General features: G+C 33.9%; 1 protein-coding gene across 1 annotated transcript; it reads left to right on the top strand.

Moving 5' to 3' along the window:
• Nucleotides 1-7,130: 7,130 nt before the first annotated feature.
• Nucleotides 7,131-24,015, top strand: PLK4 (polo like kinase 4). The gene is made up of 16 exons (XM_039256275.1): nt 7,131-7,397; nt 8,067-8,162; nt 8,954-9,049; nt 9,131-9,245; nt 11,773-12,793; nt 13,783-13,883; nt 15,692-16,059; nt 16,884-16,988; nt 17,415-17,517; nt 18,503-18,652; nt 19,397-19,530; nt 19,625-19,716; nt 19,864-20,011; nt 21,041-21,181; nt 22,927-23,033; nt 23,449-24,015. The coding sequence occupies exons 1-16, from the start codon at nt 7,368-7,370 to the stop codon at nt 23,549-23,551; spliced, it is 2,910 nt and encodes a 969-aa protein (XP_039112206.1). The 5' UTR covers nt 7,131-7,367; the 3' UTR covers nt 23,552-24,015.
• The last annotated feature ends 2,412 nt before the right edge of the window (nt 24,016-26,427 follow it).

The raw sequence follows: 26,427 nt of genomic DNA, 5'->3' as shown, positions 1-26,427 counted from the left end.
GCATTTTTTCATGTGTCTGATAGCCATCTGGATGTCTTCTCTGGAGATGTTTCTATTCATGTCTTTTGCCTATTTCTTCACTGGATTACTTGTTTTTTAGGTGTTGAGTTTGATAAGTTCTTTATGATTTTGAACACTAACCCTTTATCTGATATGTCTTTTGCAAATATCTTCTTCCATTCCATCAGTTATCTTTTAGTTTTGCTGATTGTTTCCTTTACTGTGTAGAAGGTTTTTATTTTGATGAGGTCCCAACAGTTCATTTTTGCTTTTGCTTCCGTTGCCTCCAGAGATGTGCTAAGAAGTTGCTGCAGCCGAGGTCAAAGAGGTTTTTGCCTACTTTCTCTCTAGGATTTTGATGTCTTCATGTCTTACATTTAGATCTTTCATCTATTTTGAGTTTAATTTTGTGTATGATGTAAGAAAGTGGCCAAGGTTCATTTTTCTGCATGTCGCTGTCCAGTTTTCCCAGCACCACTTGCTAAGGAGACTGTCTCTATTCCACTGGATATTCTTTTCTGCTCTGTCAAAGATTAGTTGGCCATACGTTTGTGAGTCCATTTCTGGGTTCTCTATTCTGTTCCATTATCTGAGTTCCATTTTTGTGAGACTCACCTCAAACCTAAAGATGCATACACACTGAAAGTGAAGGGATGAAAAAACATTCGCTATTCAAATGGAAGGCAAAAAATAAGCCATGGTGGCAATACTTATACCAGACAAAACAGACCTTGAAAAATGAGGTAACAAGGCACAAAAGGGCATTATATAATGATAAAATGATCAATCCAATGAGAAGATATAGCAAATGTAAAAATCTATGCACCCAACACTGGGGCATCTAAATACATAAAGCAAATATTAATGGCATAAAGGGAGGAATTGATGGTAATACTGTAATAGTATGGGAGTTTAACAATCCACTTACCATTGGATTTTTTTCCAGGCAGAAAGTCAATCTGGAAACAATGTCTTTGAATTACACATCAGACCAGATGGACATAACAGACATATAACATTCCATACAAAAAGAATACAATACACATTCTTTCCAAGTGCACATGGAACATTCTCCAGGACAGATCACATATTAGGCCAGAAGACAATCTCAATAAACTTATGAAAAGTGAAATCATATCATGCATCTTTTCCAACTACAACAGTATGAAACTGAAAATGAATCATAGAAAAAAATGGAAAAAACAAACACACACAGACTAATCAGCATGATACTACAGTGAATGGACCAATGAAGAAATCAAACAAGTACTAAAAAATGCATAAACATAAAAATGAAAACATGATGATTCAAAATCTCTGGGAACATAGCTAAAGCAGTTCTAAGAGGGAATTCCATAGCAATACAAACCTAATTCAAGAAAACAAGATAAAATTCTAAAAAGCAATTTAACCATACACCTTATAGTAATAGAGAAAGAAGAACAATTCCCAAGATCTGTTGAAAAAAAGGACATAATAAAGACCAGAGTAAACATAAATTACATAGATAATAAATAAATAAATTTAAAAAAAGAAAAGAGAAAAAAATCAATGAAACCAAGAGCTATGTCATTGAAAAGATAAACAAAATCGACAACTGATTGCCAGACTTATCATGAAAAAAAAGGAGAGAAAGAATAAAAATAAATAAAATCAGAAATGGAGCGGCACCTGTGTCGCTAGTCAGTTAGGGATCCAATGCTTGGTTTTGGCCAGGTCACGATCTCATGGTTTCATGAGTTTAATCCTTGCATTGGGCTCTATGCTGAAGTGCAGAGCTTGCCTCAGATTCTTTGTCTCCCTCTCTCTCTGCCCCTCCCCTACTCATGCTCTCTCTGTCTCTCTCTCAAAATAAATAAATAAACTTTAAAAAATAAGAAACGGAGGCAAGACGTAAACACTGATACCATGGGAATACAAAGGATTAAGAGATACCATGAAAAATAATGTGCCAACAAACTGAAAAACCTAGAAGAAATGGATAAATTACTAGAAACACACACTCTTCCAAAACTGAACAAGGTAGAAATAGAAAATTTGAATAGACCAATTACAAGTAATGAAATTGAGGCAGTAATAAAAAAACTATCAAAACATGTAAGTCCAGGACCAGAAGGATTCACAAGTGAATTCTTGCAAACATTTAAGAATATTCAATTGTTGCGAACGAAATGACACAAAGACAGGACACACACAAAGGACAGACACAACTCCAGCCGGAGGAACAATTCTACACAAGCCCCTCTTGCGGTTTATTTTATACCCCGGTAACTGGATACAAACTGAAATCTACAAGATGCATTCCTTTACCAATTAAGGGCAAGTAGCCAAACACATTTCAAGGACAGGGGGGAGCAAAGGGAGGAAGCGACCACAACATGTTTACTAAGAGGCCTGCCCACAATTCCAGCCTTCTCCTTACTTCTAAGGAGGGCATGTTCCCTCGTTTGCGAGCGGACCATTAAACTTGGATATTGTGTGCAGGCCTCCTGGCAGAGCATCCTGTTTGCAGGCATGCTTTGCCCAGGCAGGGAGCCCCGTGTGCAGGCACATCCCCGCGTCCCTAACCACGCTTTCTTGTGGTCACTGTCGGGCTCCCACATTCAATACCTATTCTCTTCAAACCATTCCAAAATATAAGAGAGGAAGAAAAGCTTCCAAATACATTCTATGAGGCTAACACTACCCTGATACCAAAACCATACAAAACACAACAAAAAAAGAAAACCACAGGCCTTATCCCTGGTAAACATAAATGTAAAAATCCTCTACAAAATATTACCAAACTGTATTCAACAATACATTAAAAGGATCATTCACAATGTTCGTGTGGGATTTATTCCTGTGCTGCAAAGATGGTTCAATTTTCAAAAATCAATGTGATACACATTAATAAAATGAAGGATTAAACAAACATGTTATCTCAATAGATGCACAAAAAGCATCTGAAAAAAATCAACATCTATTCCTTATAAAAATTCTCAGTAAAGTGGGTTTTGAGGGAATATACCTCAACATAATAAAGACCATATATGAAAAATCCACAGCTAACATCATACTCAGTAGTAAAAAACTGAAAGATTTTCCTCTAAGATTAGGCACAAGACAAGGATGTCCATTCTCTTCATTTTCATTCTCCATAGTACTGAAAGTCCTAGCCATAGCAATTGGACAAGGAAAAGAGGAAGCATCCATATCAGCAAAGAAGAATTTAAACTGCTACTATTGCAGATGACAGAATATTTATGTAGAAAAACCTAAAGACTCTACTAAAAAAAAAACTATTAGAATAAGTGAATCCAGTAAACTTGCAGGATACAAAATTAATACCCATAAATCAGCTGCATTTCTAAATACTAAATAACAAAGTAGCAGAGAGAGAAATTAATAAAACAGTTCCACTTACAACTGCATGAAAAGAATAAAGTACCTAGGAATAAACTTAACCAAGAAGGTGAAAGACTTATAGTCTGAAAATTATAAAACACTGATGAAACAAATTGAAGACACCAAAAATTAATGGAAAGATAGTTCATGCTCATGGATTGGAAAAACTAATGTTCTTAAATGTCCATATGCCAAAAGCAATCTACAGAATAAATGCAATCTTTATTGAAATACCAATAGCATTTTTCACAGAATTAGAACAAATAATACTAAAATTTGTATGGAACCACCAATGACCCCAAATAGCCAAAGCAATCTTGAGAAAAAAGAAAAAAGCTAGAGGCATCACAATTCTAAATCTCAAGAGATATTACAAAGATGTCATAATCAAAACAATATGATATTGGAAAACAAATAGACACATACATCAATGAAATACAACAGAGAATCCAGAAATAAACCTATACTTATATGGCCAGCTGATCTATGACAAAGGACACAATAATGTACAATGGAGAGAAGACAGAGTCTTCAATAAATAGTACTGGGAAAACTGGACAGCCACATGCAAAAGAATGAAATTGGACCGCATTCTTATGCCATGCACAGAAATAACCTCAAAATAGACTAAAGACCTAAATATGAGGTCTGAAACCATAAAATTTCTAGAAGAAAACATAGGCAGTAATTTCTTTGACATCGGCCATAGAAACATTTTTCTGCATATATCTCCCGAGCCAAAGGACACAAAAGCAAAAATAAACTATTGGGACTATACCAAACTAAAAAGGTTTTGCACACTAAAGGAAACCGTAAACAAAACAAAAAGGCAATCTACTGAATGGGATATGATATTTGTAAATGATATATCTGATAAGGGGTTAATATCCAAAATATATGAAGAACTTATACAATACACACACACACAAATAATCCTATTAAAAATAGGCAGAGAGCCCGCAGAGACATTTTTCTAAAAAAGACATCCAGGGTGGCTCAGTCAGTTGAGCGTCCAACTTTGGGTCAGGTCATGATCTCACGGCTCATGAGTTCAAACCTCATGTTGCGCTCTGTGCTGACAGTTCAGAGCCTGGAGGCTGCTTCAGATTCTGTGTCTCCCTCTCTCTGCCCCTCTTCTTCGTACACTCTATCTCTCACTCTCTCTCAAAAATAAACACTAAAAAAAAATTTTTTTAAGACATCGAGATGGATGAGGTTCAACATCACTAATCATTAGAGAAATGTAAATCAAAATCATAATGAGATACCTGTCAGAACAGCTGGAACCAAAAAGAACAGAAATAACATGTTGAGGAGGATGTGGAGAAAAGGGAGCCCTGGCATACTGTTGTGTGTGTTGGTGGGAATGTAAATTGGTATAGTCACTATAGAAAACAGTATGGAGGTTCAAAAAATTAAAAAGAGAAATAGTACATGATCCAGTAATTCCACTATTGGGTATTCAATACCCGCCCCCATTGTCACTCCCTGGTGGTCTAGTGGTTAGGCTTCAGCGTGCTCAGTACCCACACACAAATGGAATATTATGTAGCAACGAAAAAGGATGAGATCTTACTATTTGCAATAAAATGGATAGACACATGAAGTATTATGCTAAGTGAAATCAGAAACGACAAATATAATGATTTCACTTATATGTGTAATCTTAAAAGCAAAATGAATAAATGAGCCAAAAGCAGAATCAAACATATAGAGAACTGATGGTTGCTAGAAGGGAGGAGTGTGGGGGATGTATAAAATGGGTAAAGGGGAATGGAAGATAGAGGCTTCCAATCATGGGCTGAATAAGTAACAGAATAAAAGGCACAGCACAGGGAATATGTCAATATTATAGCATTGTATGGTGACAGAAAGTAGCAACACTTCTGGTAAACACAGCATAATGTATAGAGCTAGTCGCTATGCTGTACACCTGATACTAAAGTAATATTGTGTGAATTATACTCAAATAAAAGATAAAGAAAATTAAAACCAAAAACTCTGAAGTTTATGTAAAGAGGCAAAAAACCCAGAATAGCCAACATTGTGTGTGTATGTATGTACACATATATACATATAAATGTATGTATGTACACATATATACATATAAATGTATGTATGCACACATATATACATATAAATGTATGTATGCACACATATATACATATAAATGTATGTATGTACACATACAAATATAAACATTTATATACACACATTTATATATATGTACATATACATATACATAATGGAATATTATTCGGCTATAAAAAGAATGAAATCTTGCCATTTGCAATGACATGAATGGAGCTAGATAGTATAAGGTTAGGCCAAATAAATCAGTCAGAGAAAGACATACCAGATGATTTCACTCGTGTGTGTAGTTTTTCTTTAAGTTTATTTATTTTGAAAGAGAACGACAGACAGAAAATCCCAACCAGGTTCTGCACTGCAAACATGGAGCCTGATGAGATCATGACCTGAGCCACTTGCTTAAGAGTCCAGTGCTTAAGAGTCAGATGCTTAACCAACTAAGCCACCCAGGTGTCCCTCCTGTGTGGAATTTAAGAAAAAAAACATGATCAAAGTAAAAAAAGAGAAACAAACCAAGAAACTGACTATAAAGAACAGACTAATGGTTATCATAGGGGAATTGGGGGAGATGGGTTAAATTGGTGATGGGGATTAAGGGGTGCACTTGTCATGACGAGCACTGAGTGATGTATGTAACTGCTGAATCACTATATTATACATCTGAAACTAATATGACACTGTATGTTAACTATACTGGCATTAAAATAAACAACAAAATCAGAAAAAAATGCCTTTTTAAAAAAGTCAATATAACACCTGATATTAACGGAATAAAGGATAAACATCCTGCTCCCCCAAATCCCATTACTGATAGTTATATGAATTTCTAAAAATTCAACAGCAAAGCAAGTCTACTTGGAAGACAGAACTCTGGAACCAACTGTTCAAGCATTAGAACATATTAATCTTTAAGGAAAGATTTCCAGAAATAAAGAAAAAATTTGACTTTAGTATTTACAGTTTGCAAGTAGACAAACTTAAGTAAATTTAACATATCCGTTAATGTAATAGAAAAAAGTTTTCCATTTATAAACAGAAGATCTATGTTTGCGGAGTTCATTATAAATCCTTAATGAATATCACAATCTTCTCATCTCCAATAAGTGAATCATTCCAATCTTATAAAGTTCTCTTTTGATCAATACATTGCATAAAGTGAGATCTCTTAAATGTTAAGTTGCTATACAAATGGCATTATAATTAACAGCAATTTACCAAAAGTAAAGAAAGTTCAATTTCTTAAAGCACCGTACACATTCAGTACAGTTATGAAAATCGATGGAGTACACACGGAGGTGTAAAGAGTGTTTAAGCTAGTAGTGATTTTTTTTCCTGTGCTGTTGTGTCACGTTTAAACGTTTAAACTTTTTAAGTCGTTTTAAACCCTTTATAGAAATGGAAATAGTTTTCCAGACGGTGAACTGAGTAGCTTACCAGTTGTAAGTCTCATCTTTCAGTCTAGCTCTTTTACGCACAGTGAACCCGGTTTTCTGAAAGCGTGACGGCCAACATTTCCTCGCATTGCTGCAGGACGCCAGAGCATTTCCGGTCCTGGGCCCTCGTGAAACTCCAGCGAGTGGTGTAGAAGAGCCTGTCACGCATGCGCGCCGAACGCAGCCTCTCCACAGAGGCCCGTCTCTTTACGTCACCACCAGCCTTGCAGGGACGGCAACCGGCGGGAGTTTTTCAAAATGGGAGCGCGGAAGCGCCGCCCAGGTCTCGGAAGGTGCCGGGGAGGCCTTTCGGTGGCCGTGCAGCCGTCGCCAGGAGCGGCGGCCTAGAGAGCCAAGCCTGATGGGCGCCAAGACCGGCTGGCTGCTTGGAGCGCTGCCTACAAGGAACTGCGTGAAGGAAGCTAATCTGGGGAGCCCAGGCCTGAGCCTGGAAATATGGCGACCTGCATCGGGGAGAAGATCGAGGTAAAAAGACTTGGCAATCCACTGCGGGGCGGGCGGTGGGGGAGTTGGAGTCGCGGGACTCGAGACTACTGCAGAAGGGGCACCAGACGAATCGAACAGCTGCGGGGTGGGCGCTGAGGTTCTTTGGGAGAGTCCTAACCGCCAGGCCTGGCTGTCTAGGGGCGGGGCGCCCCGCCCCTCCGGCTGGAGTGGTGGGGTACAGGTGAGTCGCTCGCGGCCCCGCCCTTGCGTCTCCAAACACCAAGGTTTCAACTTGGCTATCCCGCCGGGGCTGCCGCGCTAAAAGGGGGCAAAGCTGCCTCCCCCTTCTCCAGGGGGATGGCGGTTACCTCCGGCGGGAGCTGCGGCGGGATTCCACCCGTGCCCTCTGCTCTCAGGGTTTGGCTGGAGGTGAGAGCAAGGTGCTGAAGCTGCACAGAGGTAGAGGAAGCAGTTCTTTAGGGTGCTGTGTCTTGAAGCCAAGCCTGGACTTTCAGGGATTCCCCGCAGGGCGTCAACATGCTTTCCACTCCAGACATCTGCGGTATCGAGGTGTAATACCTGCTTGCATTTAAATTCATATTCCCCTCGTCTCGATCCATTTTATCGTCTTTTCCTAGTCTCTTCTCCTCTTTTTTCTTCTTTATTCCTGTGAGTTATCACACATGTTCTTTAATTTTATCTTTCAAGGATTTTAAAGTTGGCAATCTGCTTGGTAAAGGATCATTTGCTGGTGTTTACAGAGCTGAGTCCATTCACACTGGTTTGGAAGTTGCAATCAAAATGGTAAGAATATATCAATCAACTTTTCATCTCTACTTTACAAGTAATTAGAGAGGTGACTTGAGATGCCAGTAACTCCTTAACGTATGAGTCTTTTTTGTTGTTGTTTGTTTTGATCATGGGTGGATAGGTGGAGAGAACCCATTGCTTAGGCAGAAGACAATAATGCCAAGCCCAGCAACTGACTTTTATAGATATGTTAACTTAGGAGATCCTTGACTATGTTTAAATGTTTTATTTTCATTAATGTTCAGTAGACCTAGTATATATTATGTAAATTTGGAGTTACTGATAGACATCAAAGAACAAATAATTTGTTTATAATGAGTACTACTTGTGTATAGTTCTGTATTACTCTGCAACAATCTAAAATACTATTCTTGATTCTTAGGGGGTCAGTCTTATAGTATCATAAGCAAATTAAGAATCACTTAAACAGAGAAAGGAAAGGGAAGTTTTGTTTTAAAGCTTGTCTAGAAAAAGAGGAACGGGAGGGGGGGAATAAAGTTTCGCTAGATTTTTGTTGTTGTTATAGATATGATAGTTGTGCTATTAAATTCTTTCAGTTTGGAGAAGATATTAGAATGCATTGGGTAAACTTACTAAATGTTCACTCTGCCAAACTCTGTTAGGTGCATGGAGAAGAGGAAATCAGATAAGAGTAAATTGATCTCATAAGTAGATAAAAGGATTTGACAATATCTTAAAGTATACTTTCTCATCAAAGTTAACTTATGAAAACTCCACATTTAGAAGTTTATTATCAACATTTAAATGTCTCATGTTATTATTAGATAGATAAAAAAGCCATGTACAAAGCTGGAATGGTACAGAGAGTCCAAAATGAGGTGAAAATACATTGCCAATTGAAACATCCTTCTATCTTAGAGGTAAGATACAAATTTTGTAGAAGTAACTAAGAACATTGAATTTTTGTATGTTATCATTTATTGTGCCCTTTTACATTTCAGTTGTATAACTATTTTGAAGATAACAATTATGTGTATCTAGTATTAGAAATGTGCCATAATGGAGAAATGAACAGGTATCTAAAGAACAGAATGAAACCATTCTCAGAAAATGAAGGTAGGTGGCTCCTTTTTTTTTTTTTTTTTTTGGTATATGTAAATTTTACTCTTTAAAACTAGTTTTTGAAGAATGTGCTATTTTGTAACACCTAACAAAACTTTCAATTATTACTTTGGGCTAGAAAAGGAGACTTTTCACTCCCTCAGAATAAGAAAAGCTGTAAATTTTTCTTACAGAAATTTCTTACAGAATAAGAAATTCCTGTAAATAATTCAAGCATTACAGAACTAAAAGGAGAAACTCGTTATCCATCTTTCCCCAAAACCACATTTTAAATTAAATCATTGGTAGCAATTTAGTATCCTTTCAAATCTAGAAATACACTCTTTAGAATGCTATTGATGCCTATAAAATAGTTTCTAAGTGAAACACAAATAACTTAAAATCATTTATTATGGAAAATATCAAATATATAAGTTCAGAGAGTAGTATGATGAGCCCTCATGAAGTTACTACCTAGCTTCCAAAACTGTCAATTCATGATCACATTGTTTCATCTATACTCTTCTTATTCCCTCAATTTCCCATAGTGTTTTGAAGCTAATTGTAAACATCGATATCTTTGTATGTATAAATATTTTGGTATGTATCTTTAAAAGATAAGAACTTAAAAATATAATAACAATAACCATAGAGTCATTATCACACCCAATAATTTCTTATTATCAAATGCATAGTTTCAGTTTCCCCAGTTTCTTATAAGTAACTTTTTACTGTTCAGATTAGTATCAAATAAAGTCCCTAAGTCATCACACAAATGCATGTTTTCTAGTTATCTTACCCTGGTAACTGAGATTGCAAGTAAGCTAAAAAATGTGGTTGATATTACACTTTTTGTATATTTAAGTCTGTATAACCCATTTGAAAACAGTTTGGTCATATGTATTTAGTATGCAAATGTTCATATTCTTTGACTCAAAATAAGGTAATAATAAAGTTAAAAATTATCTGTACACACATTAATGATGAGTATTGCATTTTTTTTAATACTGAATAATAGTAAGGCCTTCTTAAATAAGACAGAAACTATAAAACCTATAAAGGAAAAGAATTATCAGTTTGACTTAATTAAAATTAAGAACATGTTTGATAAAAGGTTAAGTCAAATTCAAAACACGAAATAGGAGTAAATATTTGTAAAATGTATGACTGGCAAATTTATGTTAAAAACCACAAGGAATGTTGTGGTGCCTGGGTGGCTCAGTCGGTTGAGCATCTGGCTCTTGATTTCAGCTCAGGTCAGGATCTCAGAGCTTGCTGGTTCGAGCCCTGCATTGGGCTCTGCACATTGACCGCATGGAGGAGACTGCTTAGGATTCTCTCTGTCTCTCTCTTCTCCATCCCCCTCCCCTGCCCTGGGTGTCACAGTCTCTCAAAATAAATAAATAAATTTAAAAAAAATAAAATGGATGCCTAAGAAAAAAGGGTAACCCAATAGAAAAACGGGCAGGGGATATAAGCAGACTTCACAGAAGAGAAAGGAGAAATATATATGTACCAATAAATATATGAAAAGATGTTTAAATCTGTATACATAAGAATGCCAACTAAACTAATGGAATACCATTTTTTTAAATCATTGAATTGAGACTACCAAATGTTAACAAGAATGTACATAGAAAAAAAAAAAAAGCCTTTTGGAGGACAATTTGGCAAGTATTAAAATGCTATTTTTTTAGTAGGCTCCACGCCCAATGTGGGGCTTGAGCTCATGACTCTGAGGCCAAGAGTATCATTTTATACCAACAGAGCCAGCCAGGCGCCCTTTAAAATGCTAAATTTTATTCTTCAACCCAGTGACTCTATTTCTGTAATTTAACAGAGAACCACCCCATGCATATGCACAAGAAAACCAGCATTTCCAGAATGTTCATTGCTATGTTTTTTTGTAATCTTGAAGTAACAGAAATTACTAATTAATATCAATGAAATAAAATGAAGATTTATGTGTACTGATATGGAAATATTTCAAGAAATACTGTGAAGTGGGGAAAAAAGTAATGAAACTGTAAATTTCTATACCATTTTACATATAACATTTATTACAGTGTATTTCTGTAGATTTATATAAAACAATATATATACACTATAGTGGTTATTTTTTTGAGGGTTTGGGAGGACATGAGACATATTACTTGCTTTTTTTTACAATTAGAATATATTCATGAGTTCATGCAATTATAAATATTTTCTCTTATTGCTATGGCCTTCTGGGTACCCTAGTTACTCTAGTCTGTCTCAATTACTAATAGTAAACTTTCCTTAACTATATAGAAAATGCATCAGTTAGAAAGGAAAGAGATTAGCAGGGGTGCCTAGTTGTTTTAAAAGGAATTTTAAAATCTTAAATTTATCATAGTTGTATTTTGGTTTATGAGACTAATAAGCTGCAAGCAGGCATTCTAATGTAATACTGTGGTTTATGTACATGTACTTGGATTTCTAAATACTGAATTCTAAGATTCTAATTACTGAACCTTTCAGATTTTCCAAATTGTAAACTTTATTATTTGCATTCTAACAGCTCGACACTTCATGCACCAGATCATCACAGGAATGTTGTATCTCCATTCTCATGGTATATTACACCGGGACCTCACACTTTCCAACCTCTTACTTACGCGTAATATGAACATCAAAATTGCTGATTTTGGGCTGGCAACTCAATTGAAAATGCCGCATGAAAAGCACTATACATTATGTGGAACTCCTAATTACATTTCACCAGAAATTGCAACTCGAAGTGCACATGGACTTGAATCTGATGTTTGGTCCTTAGGCTGTATGTTTTATACATTGCTTATTGGGAGACCACCTTTTGATACTGACACAGTCAAGAACACATTAAATAAAGTAGTATTGGCAGATTATGAAATGCCAACTTTTTTGACAAGAGAGGCCAAGGACCTTATTCACCAGTTACTTCGTAGAAATCCAGCAGATCGTTTAAGTTTGTCTTCAGTATTAGACCATCCTTTTATGTCCCGAAATTCTTCAACAAAAAGTAAAGATTTAGGAACTGTAGAAGACTCTATTGATAGTGGACATGCCACAATTTCTACTGCAGTTACAGCTTCTTCCAGTACCAGTATAAGTGGTAGTTTATTTGACAGAAGAAGACTTTTGATTGGTCAGCCACTCCCAAATAAAATGACTGTATTTCCAAAGAATAAAAATTCAAGTGATTTTTCTTCTTCAGGAGATGGAAGCAGTTTTTATACTCAGTGGGGAAATCAAGAACAAGAAACCAGCAATAGTGGAAGGGGAAGAGTAATCCAGGATGCAGAAGAAAGGCCACACTCTCGATACCTTCGCAGAGCCCATTCCTCTGATAGATCTGGTACTTTTAATAGTCAGTCTCGAGCAAAAACAAATACAATGGAACGATGTCACTCAGCTGAAATGCTTTCAAAACCCAAAAGATCAGGAGTAGATGAAGAAAGATACTCACCTACAAACAGCAATGTCAATGTTTTTCACTTCTTTAAAGAAAAGACTTCCAATAGTTCTGGATCTTTTGAAAGACCTGATAATGATCAAGCACTGTAAGAATAATTCTATCAAAAGCATTTTGTTTTTCTTTAAGTGTTATATTAGCACAAATATAAAGCTGCATCTAACTAAGGGGAGTTAATTTTTTCTAACATTATCAGATGTTCCTGGGGTACTTCTAACTATGATTTCTATTATTAGAAAATCAGAATGACCTTTTTAAAAATTTTTTTAACGTTTATTTATTTTTGAGAGAGAGAGACAGAGTGTGAGGAAGGGTAGGGGCAGAGAGAGAGGAAGACACAGAATTTGAGGCAGGCTCCCGCCTCTTGGGTTGTCAGCACAGAGCCCGGCACAGGGCTGGAATTGACAAACTGCAAGATCATGATCTGAGTTGAAGGCGGATGCTTAACCGACTGAGCCGCCCAGGTGCCCCCAGAATGATTATTTTTAATTGTAGTTAAGAGACTTTCAGAATGAATGTATGTGCTCATGAATGTGTTTGTAGTATTTTAAATACTTGAGAATCTTTAGTTTCATTTTATTTATGAAGCAGGTCTGTAGTGTAAAGTATAATAAATGTGTCTGATTCCTAAAGTACTCATAGTAACTATTCTCTTTCTCTTTCTCTCCCCTTTTGCCCTCTCCCCTCCCTTTGTCTCTCTCCCTCCCTCTCTCTCTCTCTCACACACACACAAGCTGAGCCAATGATGAATAATCATATTATTGACTGCTTCTCACATGAAGGCTAATTTTTTAGTGACTGTAATGTTTTGTTTTATACATTTTCTGATCTTTGATTTTTATGCTTAAATTATAAGAGGGCAGTAGCCATATGGAAACACAGTATCATGGGCATTTTGGTCTGGAAGTTTAGCTTCTTAGAGACAATTTAGCTATGCAAATATTGATTTCTACAGATACCCTAAAATTTTCAGATATTCAAATCAAATGATAGCTACCTTTTAAAATATTTTTATCTTAAAAAGTTATTACCTGTTAATTTTTTATTAGTTTATGAGAATTTTTTTTCTCTGTTTAGCTCCAATCATCTAGGTCCAGGAAAAACTCCTTTTCCATTTCCAGACCAGACATCACAGACTGAAATGGTACAACAGTGGTTTGGGAATCTTCAAATAAAGGGTGCGTTTTCTGTTTGGGTTTTCTTAAGAAAATGATAGATTTTCAAAAAATAATAGTATGTTTTCCATAAACTATATTACAATAACAGTGCTCATTTTAAATATTTGCTCTATCGCCTACTCTCCTTAATGCTTGACCAATACCAGCTTATTAAATTCTCACACACAAAGTAGAAGATATTATCATTAGCCCTATCTTACATATGAGGAAATTGTGTTGCACAAACCTTAATTTGCCAAGCTACACTCCCATAAGCAGAGGAGCCAGGATTCGAACCCAAAGCAGCCTGGCTCAGAGACTTTCCTCCTTATCCCTATGTTCTTGCAGCCTATCTAAAGGAAGCACCTATCAATGCCTATAAAATAATCAAAAGATAGTTGACCTTATTTTTAAATAGAGGCTGATGTGGACATCATGGTTTACTGATGGGACCTCACATAACACTAAAGTACACAACCACTACAACCTAAACTTTTTTGAGTAAGCTGTAGGCTGAACATGGGGCTTGAATTTATGAACTTGAGGTCAAGAGTTACATGCTCTACTGACTGAGCCAGCCAGGCACCCCAAAACTTAAACAGCTGTCATCTAAGTCATTATTTCAGGTATAGAGTTTGAAAGTTCAACATTTCTTATTAATGAACATGACAGACTCACAGAAGGTGGGTTGGAAAATAATGATGAGAAAAAAGAGAATGAAAAAGAAAACATATGGTGAGGAGATCGCTTTTTACTACTAAATATCATATTACTTCAGACAAAGTGTGTTTAATATGACTGTAATTTAAGCAGAGTTGTTATGTCACCTCCAGTATCTTTTTTTCTTTTTAACAAATACATATTCTTTTCAGGAATCCAAAAGGAAATTAATCTTTTTATATATACTTGATGAATTTATTTTTTTATCAAGTTTATCTTTTTAAACTATAAAATTGCTATGTACTTAATCTTGCACTTAACCTGTTTTGTTTATAGGTACTTTTATTTGGAGATATATCTGAAAAATAGAAATAACCTTGTTTATAATCTGGTGCTGCTGCAGTTTTAAAGTATATTATTTGGTACAAAATATTTTCTGTCAATGAAAGTCGCAGGAAGAAAGGCATTAAAAAGTGATTTAAGGAAAAAATTGCAATATAAATATTTAGAGGTTAGCATTAAAAAAATTGCCTTACAGAGTAGTCTCATCATTTTAAGGGCTTTTAAAAAAACAATGTTCCTTTGTAAACTCAAAAACCACATAAAATAGATATGGGTAAAATTCAACAAGAACTTTAAAGAACATATGCAAATATACCTGCAATATTAAATATTATTAAAGCTATTTCATGTATTGTTTTTTGCTTTTACTTGCATATTTTGTAAGTAAAGATAGGAATAGATCTCAGTTTAAAGAGAGTAAATTTACATATTAAATAGAATGATTGATTACCTCAGAATTCCTCTCAACTCCGTACTTATTGGAGCATTGGCAGTTGCGTGTTTTACAATTAGTAAGCGACCCTACGTGACTAGATTTTGCCTTGATTGAATAAATAATTTCATAGTAATATCTCTTCTTTCTTAGTTTTAGGAATATAAAGGTATTTCTTTGCAACCTGGCTTAAAATGTTCTTCTAAAGTTATTCTTTTATTACGTCATATCATAAAATTGCTTATTTGTTAGAAATATTATGAGCATTTTTTTACTAGATTTCTTTTGTACCTCAAAAAAAATTGATGTTAGAATAATACCAGCATGACATTGTGTTATGTAGACTCAGTTTTTTAGTTATTCACTAAATTGCTTCATTCTGTGTATATTATAGCTCATTTAAGAGAAACTGCTGAGCACAACAGCATTAGCCCAAACAGAGATTTCCAGGGCTATCCAGATTTGCAGGACAGATCAAGAAATGCTTGGACTGATACACGAGCCAAAAAGAGCCCTGATGCTTCTGAAAATGTGCATTCTACAAAACAGCTGAATACGATGAAATATATGACTGCATTTCAAAGTAAACCTGAGATAATTCAACAAGAATCTGTTTTTGGCTCAGATCCTCTTTCTGAACAAAGCAAGACTAGGGGTGTGGAGCCACCATTGGGTTATCAGAAACGTACATTACGAAGCATTACATCTCCTTTGACTGCTTACAGGTTAAAACCAATTAGACAAAAAACGAAAAAGGCTGTGGTATGTCTATCATTTTTCTAAATTACTATGTGATGCTTTCTTATATCAAATATATTTCTTTAGTCCCTGTACTTTTGATATTTACGTGATAAACTCCCTTAAAAGAAAAGAGACTTGTGAGCTTATGGGAAAATAGCTCTTGTTTTCTTCTGGCTACTTTAAGAATGATGAATTGATACTTATAGCTTTTGAATTTTAAATTATTGATAATGAAAGATATTTAAAAACAACACTGACTAAATACTGTGTTAAATATTATTCACAGCTCCAATTACTAAATTAATATTTAACATTATCTTTTGCTTTTGTTTCTGTATTTCGTCTAGTCTTAAATCAGAAAGATAAAGTAGAAAAAAGAATTTTTTTAAACATCTGAAACTATTTAAAGAAAAGGAATAAGCGCAAAATCAAGTTTAGAGTTTAAATTGATGTATGAATTGGAAATTGTGATTTTTTTTTTTTTTTTTTTAATTCCATCTTTCTCCTGTTTGTACCTTGTTTTCTATTTCACCCACTCTTGGCTTTGTTTGGCTTGCTATTGTCTTTTCAAAGTCTGTATTCTCCACCCCTACCTTCTGCTTTCATTCTGCTCACTGGTTATCATTTCACACTTAATTATGCCTTCTTACCTTTGCTCTGTATGTTTCACAGTTGTGTTCAAATACACCTCTGGTTTAGACTGTTGCAGAGAAGCAGCCACTTGATTTTGACTTAAATTTTTGTTTCTGCTATGGTTAAGTACTTTTAAGTATTAATATATGTCAGAACTATTATAGTAAATGAGTGTTATTAATTTTAGTTTATTTCTGTTTTTTTTTCTTAAGGTTAGTATACTTGATTCAGAGGAGGTATGTGTGGAGCTTCTAAAGGAACATACATCTCAAGAATATGTGAAAGAAGTTCTTCAAATATCTAGTGATGGAAATCTGGTAATGTGGCTTTACTTTATTATCTTGCAACTTCAAATTAGCATTTAATATTTAGCATTCCAGTTCATTCTACCAGGGATATTGTTAAGTTTTAAAAATTGGTTTTCTTGGAGCAGCAGGGTGGCTCAGTCAGTTAAGAAATATTAAGAAATATTATATGATAGTATCTCTTAAATTCAAAAACTAAAATAGTATACTAGATATATTTAATTATTATGGTTTCAAAAATAATTATAACTTGGAGCAAAATCTGAACTTTAAGCTTAAGTTTGAAAAGCAAAATAATGACTTCTAGAAAATATTTAGCATTTTCAATAAAATAATATTTTAATTTTACATGTGCATGCTTTTCAACTTTTATTAACAAAATATAGCACTTTAACTTAATGGCATATAATTAGAATTCTTAAACAATTTTTTTGGCAGATCACTATTTATTATCCAAATGATGGAAGAGGTTTTCCTCTTGCTGATAGACCTCCCTCCCCTACTGACAACATCAGTAGGTATAGCTTTGACAATTTACCAGGTATGTAAATTTACCAGGCAATAAACTTAGGTAATTTATATATACATAAACTCTATATATGTGAATGTCATAGATTGTAAATGTCTTGCTTCAACCAGGCTGTAACTCATGTTCTCATACTTTATATGTGGTGAGAGGTAGTGTGCCTTACTAATCCAATATTTATTCTCATTCAGTGTTCTCACATATTTAAGTAAAAACTAACTATGGAATATTAGTCATATATCACACAAATATGATTTGTACACTTGTTTAGTTACTAATTTGTCTAGAATCATGTTTAAAATTCAACTCGAAGTATCTAATTTTTGACTTCTGAAACCATAAATATGCTATATAAATGATCATTTGTAATTATGGTTAACCAAATTTGATTCTTTTTCCAGTTTCTGGATATTCTAGATGGGGGAATTAAATATTGATTAGTAAGACTTCACTGAGGTAACTTTAGAAACAAACAAGAAAATACATCTCATCTAACCCTATTAGAAATCCAAACAGGTAGACAAGGCTATTTAAATACTGTAAGTGACTATAGTTACAGGGAATTGCAGAAACTTACTTTTGTATATTGGGACCACAAAACTCTATGCTTTACTAACATAAAAAGAACTGTGTCTTTTCCTGAGTGTCTGATGCTGATATCTCAGGTAGAAATTTTTTCATTTCATTTATTAATACTTTCCTGGAATCTTTACTTATAATAAGGTGTCAATTATTCAAGGAAAGATTTTTTTTAAATAGTCATGATACTAGTCATCAGATTTTGTTATTCTGAAGAATTATATTATACTGTCTTTAGTTCTCATTAAAATAATAGACATTCATCACTAAAATGCCTTATTTTGGTAATGAGGTTACTAACCTATCAACTTGAATTTTTGAGGAATAGAAATCAATTGTTAAACTTTTAATGAAATTTCTGTGTCATATCAACACTTTATTTCCTAATATCAGATAGTTTGTTTTTCTTTTCTCTCCATAGAGAAGTACTGGCGAAAATATCAGTATGCTTCCAGATTTGTACACCTTGTAAGATCTAAGTCACCCAAAATCACTTATTTTACAAAATATGCTAAATGCATTTTGATGGAGAATTCCCCTGGTGCTGATTTTGAGGTCTGGTTTTATGATGGTAAGTACCATTTAGAAATGGTAATTTTTTTGCCTTTAGTTTATAATTTAGTAGTTGTGGGTTTTTCTTTTTTTTTTAATTCATCACCACGCATTTTTAAGATATATAGTCATACAAATAAATTACACAGCACAGTGTATGTTAATTATGTTAACCAAAATTTATTTATATGTACTTTCATATAAACAACTTATTCTCTAATAAGTATATTGGTCCTCTTTCCCTATTTAGCTCAAATTTAGCAACATTCAGGTTGATAGTACAAAATTACCTGAAATAAACAGTATCGCTTATTAGAAACTCAAATGGACATATGCCAAATTATGAGAATTATAAATGTGACAAAAGGATACAGTTGAATCAGAATATTATTTTCTAAATCTATTCTGTAAAGATGACTTACTTTTTAATCAGTAAAGCCCCCTCCTTTAAGGTACACCTAGCACATACACTCACACAGTGCACATATAATTATAACTATCTTTCAATTATGTTTTTGTATGAGATTAGTGATATTTTAAAATGTAATAAAGGTATCAGATGTAATTCAGATATGTGCAGAAAAGAATAATAGATGACCTATATTAATTGAATACTTTGAGAGCCTAATTTTATTTCTGATCAGTGAGCAAATATAAATGATACCTTGACCTAGGAGCCATTATGTACTGGTATGATAATGAATATAAACATAGGAATATTTAAAAAAATGATAAAAGAATGGTTTTCTTTTTATTCTTTAAGGAGCAAAGATACACAAAACTGAAGATGTAATTCAGGTGATTGAAAAGACAGGGAAATCTTATACATTAAAAGGTGAAATTGAAATTAATAGCTTGAAAGGGGAAATAAAAATGTATATGGACCATGCAAATGAGGTATGTACATATTTGTGATAGGTTTTTCATACCAATTAATAGTGATTCCAAATGAGGTGAAGTAATGACAAAAAGGACTATTTTTTTGAAATAGGGCCATCGTATTTGCTTAGCACTGGAATCTGTAATTTCAGAAGAGGAAAATAAAAGTGGAAGTGCTCCCTTTTTCCCAATAATCGTAGGAAGGTAAGTGCTTGAAAAACTTTTAAATGTGCTAAAATGTGTAGGAAATGTAAAAAAAAAAAAAAAAAAAGTGTTTATTATGAACATTTTAGTTTTCTGTAATTTGAAAGCTTTAAAGGGAATATATTTGGACATTTCTTTCCCCTTCAGAAAACCTGGTATTACTAGTTCACCTAAGACCTTATCACCTCCTCCTCCTGTGGATCCAAACTACTTGATGAGGGAGAAAGCATCTTTGAATAAAATGGTCATAAATAGTGTTGCTTCTCCAAAACAGGCACCAATGTTTAATCCTTCTGTAAGTAAATACATGTCACTTTTATACTTGAAACTCTTCACTGATTGCCTCATGCCCTTCATATAAAATTTAAATTCCTTATAATGGCCTTTACTATCACCTGCCTACTTTCCCTTGCCTACTTTACACTCTGTATTCTTGAGCCTCAGGAGCCTTCTTTTAGTTCTTCAAGAAAATTAAACTTTCAGGGCTTTTTCATAAGCTATTCACTTGACTTGGAACTTTTCTCCCAATCTCTTAATGGCTAATTCTTTCTCATCCTTCAGGTCTCAGTTTAATTTTTTTTTATAGAGTAAGACAGAGAGAATGAGCAGGGGAGGGGCAGAGAGAGAGAGAAACAATCTGAATTAGGCTTCAGGCTCTGAGCTGTCAGCACAGAGCACTACACGTAACTCAAACTCACAAACTGAGAGATCATGATCTGAGCCAAAGTTGGACTCTACCAACTGAGCCACCCCGGCGCCCCCTTCAGGTCTCTGTTTAAATTTTACCTCAGTGAGGCCTAACCTGATCCCTCTAGGAAAAAGCTAAATATATTAATATATGTATCATTTTATTTTTACTGGTAAAGTTTCATTATTTCCTAAATGTCTATGATAGTCTCAAGGTTACATAAACTTATTAAATTTTTATTCAGTGAACTACCATGCCAATAAAGACTATATAGCAATATAGAAAAAAGTGCAGAATTAAAAAATAGATCTGTATATGTATATTCACACACATGTACATATATCCTATAAAGCAGTTATGAAAAATTATACCTTGGGGAAATTACCCGTATGAAAACTGCAACTATGTGATTTTTCTTCATTTTTCTAATTTTCCATAATACGGTTATATATTTATATATTTTTGTTAATATTTTAAATCTGAAGTTTATTGTTTATGTGGTTATATTTCAAGTTTTTAACTTTGTTATTAAAAAATTATTTTAAGCTAATGAAAATCCAGTCATTTTCTACTTTTGCTGAACTTGGCTTATAAATTACTGGGGAATAATATCTTCCTATCTTTTATTGTTTATAGCTGGTTACAGATGAAGGACATGGGCTTTCAGCTGCAGCTTCTGGAACAAACATCTCTTCTAGTAATCCAAAAGGTTGCCTTCCTAAATCAGCACAACTTTTGAAGTCTGTTTTTGTGAAAAATGTTGGTTGGGCTACACAGGTGAGAAGTTTTTAGGAAAGTGAATTTTCTCAATATGAATTTCTTTAGTTTTCATAGTGATTAGAAAAATTACCAAAAAATATAAATCATTACTTGCAAATTTCTTTTTGTAAGTAAGTTTCTACACCATTTTTTACATTGATTATATTAAACATTTTGACATTTTTTATTTGTATAAAGTTGGGAAAATCTAGGTACTGTTGCTAACAGATTGTTAAAGTATAGGTGCTTTGTTTTTGTTTTTAAAGTTTTAAAAGCAAGTTTTAAACTTAGTGTCCATTGATAGCTGGATAAAGAAGATGTATGTGTATATATACAATGGAATATTACTCAGCTATAAAAAGAATAAAATCTTGTCATTTGTGACAGCATGGGTGGGCCTAGAGGGTATTATGCTAAGTGAAACAAGTCGGGGAAAAACAAATAATCATATGATTTTACTTACATGTGGAAGCTAAAATACAAAACAGAAACAAACCTATAAATACAGAGAACAAACTATAGTTGCCAGAGGGGAAAAGGATTGGCAAACTAGGTGAAGGGGATTAAGAGTTACAAACTTCTAGTTGTAAAACAAGTAAGTCACAGAAATGAAAAATACAATATAGGGAATAGAGTCTTTACAATAATAATATTACAATTATAAGAATGTTGTATGGTGACAGATGGTGAGCACTGAGTACCTTATAGAATTGTTGAATCACTATGTTGTATACCTGAAGCTTACTATAATATTGTATGTAAACTATGTTTCAATTTAAAAACAAAAAAGGCAGAATAAAGGTCTCATGATAATGGCTAATTGTCAGAAATTGAGAATGATGTTCATGACATTTAAGTTTTAGAAACTGTAATCTATCACTATAGTAACTTTGATTTGGCAGAAAAGGATTTTTGCATTTAAAAATTAAGTCCACACTGAGTTTCAAACTTACAGAATTATATGTAGGTGTAAGCCTATATGTGTATATTATCTGAAAGCTTGAAGTTTGGAAACTTGAGCATAGCTCATGTAATTTTTACTTGCCAGTGAAGTTAATATGCAAACTAGATCTTTCTGAGGGTAGAAAATAAATGAAGGGAACTCAGCATTTGAGTACCTGCTATGCAGTGCCATGTTTTTCATATATACTGTCTTGTTATTCCCCAAAATAAGACTTAGTAGCGTTGGTGTTACCTCCTTTTATAGATAGTAAAATTATGGCTTATAATTGTTAACTGATATGCATAGTCCGACTCATTAGTTGGCAGAATCTGGATGTCAGTCCTGGTCTGTTTGATTCCACTGTCCATGTCTCCTGTCTGTTGTTTGGAGCGGCACATTGTATATTAGAATGTTGTAATGTTCTCAGGCAGAAGAGAAAGTCTGTGACTCAAGGACAGAGAATAGAGGGAAATACTAATTTAAGAAAATGTTACTTTGGTTGTTTCCTAAATCTCTTCTTGTTTAGAAATGCTGCTGGGGTTGGGGGAGAAGAGAGGATGCACAAATACTCCAACATATTAGTAGAAATGAATAGGAAACAGGATTCATTTGGAATCATTTTAATATTATAATGTCCTAGCTATTAAAGGAGTAATCTAAAAAATGAGTATTCTTGGTGTTACTCCCATCACAGCCCCAAATTTTTATCTTAGAGGGTTGCTTTTTTTTTAACTATATGAAAAACCTGTTAAACATGAGTACCTTTTAAGAACTTTAAATCTTCTGCTGTATAGTAATTTTGTATTTATTATTTTTCTAGTTAACTAGTGGAGCTGTGTGGGTTCAGTTCAATGATGGGTCCCAGTTGGTTGTGCAAGCAGGAGTGTCTTCCATCAGTTATACATCACCAAATGGTCAAACAACTAGGTAAGTTCTTAAAATAATGGTTGACATTTAGCCCTTTGCTATAATTTTGTTTTCTCTATATGTTAAAGTAAATAATTTAATAAGGCTTTGTATGTTCTTTAGGGCCTTCAATTTAATAAAGAATCCAATTTTCAACTTGCTTTAGAAATTATATATATATAGCTGGTTCAAGTTTTTTGACTTGATTTTCTTTTTATTATTTAAATACATTTGGAAATGGTCTATTTTAAAAGGAAGCAAATTAGATATGCTTAACTTGATTTAGGTGTCTACTTAAATAATTTAAATAATTTTGTATAGTTTTTCTAAGATGCCTCTTCTCATTAAGAATTACTGAAAAATACGCTTTTTGGTACTTTCATACAAACCAAGAAATTAAGTTATGTTTTTGTCTTTTTTTCTTTGCTTCACTTAGGTATGGAGAAAATGAAAAATTACCAGAATATATCAAACAGAAATTGCAGTGTCTTTCTTCCATCCTTTTGATGTTTTCTAATTCAGCTCCTAGTTTTGAATGATTAAAACTCCGTTTTTAGATATTTAAGTCTAATAAATAACTTTTTGTTGGCTTTCAAATAAAGTGACTTTTTTTTATTTAATATAACTTCCTCAGAAAGCCTTTCTATAAAAGACAATTTTAATCTGTACCTTAATGGATTTAATCTAGTGAGAGAACAAAGCAGAATAAAGCTTATAAATATGTACTGGTCATAGATTAAAATAGTATGCCTGACTGCTCTTAGAACATATGCCCCCAAACTTTGTGTTCATATATTTGTATTGGACAGTCTTTTAAAAGCAAAAACATAAATGGTGTGTGGTATATTTATGCTTTTTTTATTGTTTTCCCTACTTCTCAGACACTCTGAGAATCATGGAAAAAACATGCTGGAGTTTTTGAGTATTCAAACATGTAAATAATGTGTATTTATGTTATAAGTAACATATGTAAACATGTATATTTGTTTTATATTTATTTTTGTAGTACCAGTTTCTAATGAAACATTTCTGAAAATGCGTTTTATAAAAAAAATAATAAATGCAGTGATAATTTGCTTTATCTTTTGATTTATTTAATTACTTATTTTAAAGTAAGTTACTAGTAAATTCATTTTAAAATTTTGTTGCCTGTTTAGGGACCAGTTAAATTTTTAGAATTTTGCAAATGATAAATACATTGGTTCTCTACCTTTATCTGAAAATATCTGTATATTTTAATGACAAACATTTTAACACTGTAGAACTTAATGCAATAATTAAGATGAAGAAAAAGAATGATAGTGAAATAGCCATTCCTAATGAAAATAATCAAGGTAAAATAGGACTGGAATAAAATTATATAAACATGATAAAGACTGTTTAACTTAATGTTTCCTACTGCTTTTTAGAATCAGAAATATTTGAGCTAATTCCATTAAGTAGATAGAAATAACTAATATCACAATTATTCAACATTGTTTTGGATGTTGTTGCCTAAGGCAATGAGAAGAAAAAATAATTTGCAACATATATCACTGAGTTAATAAGAAAAAGATAACCCAATAGAAATATGGACAAAAGATATGAGCAAATAATCCACAAAGACAGAAATCCATATAGTGAGTCGAAAGTAAATACTGTAAAACCTTGGTTTGCGAGCATAATTCGTTCCAGAAACAGGCTTATAAATCAAAGCACTTGTATATCATGGCAAGTTTCCCCATAAGAAAGAATGAAAACTCAGATGATTCATTCCACAACCCAAAAATATTCATATAGAAATGATTATAATACTGTAATACAATACAAAATAAAGAAAATATAAAGAAAATTAAATAAACCTGCACTTACCTTTGAAAAACTTTATGACTAGCGTGAGGGAGATGAGAGAGTGGAGGGTTATTGTGTAAGACAACTTTCAGTATCTCTAACAGAATCACTGCTGTATATTGGCTCAGTGGAATATTATTCTGCATGGGGGCCATTGTATATGCTTGCACAGATGTTGACTATAGTACAGTATTAATAAACTCGTCATATACTGTATTTAACTAGGAATAAGGCAACAGAGGAAAGGGTCTGTATCTGCAGGCAGCCTGACCTAGAATGAAGCAAAGCATTCCCAAGCTTACTCTTGCATGGAAAAGCAAATGACTATCCATAGGTGCTTTGACGTGACAAAATATACACTAGTGCCATTTGTGGGCTCCTTCTAACATGCTGTAAAGTCACTGATTTCTGCCAAACACCATGGCCTGAGACAGAGCATCTAAGCATGGGAGACGATCACCCACAATCCTGCAGCGAGAGAGAGGAAGCATTGGCTCAGTTGTGATCATGTGACATTCAGTATCATGTACTACTTCTACTGCAAGACATCACTCTAGTTAAAATTTATTAGAAATGTTTGCTCTTCTTGTGGGACACTCACAAAACAAGTTACTCACAATCCAAGGTTTCACTCTATGCTCAACACGTAATTCAAGAAATTATTTCCTTTTATCAAAGGGCCTGGTAAAAGATAATAAAATAGTACTTGCTATGAGGAACAGCACATTCTCAGGTGTTGATAATTAGTGTAAAAGTAATTTGGCAATATCTATTAGAAATAACACATTTTTGGAGTGCCTGGGTGGCTCAGTCAGTTAAGCATCCGACTCAGGTCATGATCTTGAACTTTGTGGGTTCGAGCCCTCCATCAGGTTCTGTGCTGACAGTTCAGAGCCTGGAGCCTGCTTTGGATTCTGTGTCTCCCTCTCTGTCCCTCCCCACTTGCGTTCTCTCTCTCTCGAAATGAAACATTTAAAAAAAAATTTTTTAACATTTTAATACACTGATAATCTCACCCTCCTTTGGGTGAGCCCTGGTAATAAATGTGAACAAAGTAGACTACAGAGGAAAATTATGTAAGCCCTCTCTTAGGGAAAAAGTATCAGAAATAAGAGTTTCCCTCTAAAACTGGAAATAATTAAAGGAATTTAATTAAATTCCTAGCTAAATTCTGAAGTCTAAATACATTTTGCTTTGACAGACTTTAGGTGTATTTTTTGTCATCTTTTTCTTTTCTGTTTTTTGTTTTTTGTTTTTTGTTTTTTTTTTTTTTGAGAGAGAGAGAGCACAAGTGAAGAAGGGCAGAGAGAGAAATCCCAGGAGAGAGAGAGAGAGAGAAAGGGAGAGAGAAGCAGGGCTCACCCAAAGGAGGGATCCTGTTTACCCAAAGTGGGGCTGGTGTTCACCTGATACAGGGCATGAGCTCACCCAATTCGGGGCCCAAGTTCACCTGAAATGGGGCTCATGCTCACCAAAAGCATGGTATAAGCTCATCCAAAGTGGGGCTCAAGCTCACCAATGTGAGCTCACAAACTACGATCATAACCTGAGCCAAAATCAAATGCTTAATAACTGAGCCACCTAG

The sequence above is a fragment of the Hyaena hyaena genome, unplaced genomic scaffold (assembly GCF_003009895.1).
Source record: "Hyaena hyaena isolate Hyena2069 unplaced genomic scaffold, ASM300989v1 scaffold_563, whole genome shotgun sequence".
Taxonomy (NCBI): Eukaryota; Metazoa; Chordata; class Mammalia; order Carnivora; family Hyaenidae; genus Hyaena; species Hyaena hyaena.
This window is presented reverse-complemented; position numbering and strand designations above follow the sequence as displayed.

What these genes read in the sequence shown, in the direction of transcription:
- PLK4 (XM_039256275.1), top strand. Translation starts at nt 7,368, where the DNA reads ATGGCGACCTGCATCGGGGAGAAGATCGAG. An exon ending in GCATCGGGGAGAAGATCGAG is followed by an intron (nt 7,398 to 8,066) that starts GTAAAAAGACTT and finishes TTATCTTTCAAG; the next exon opens with GATTTTAAAGTTGGCAATCT. An exon ending in CCTGATAATGATCAAGCACT is followed by an intron (nt 12,794 to 13,782) that starts GTAAGAATAATT and finishes TTCTCTGTTTAG; the next exon opens with CTCCAATCATCTAGGTCCAG.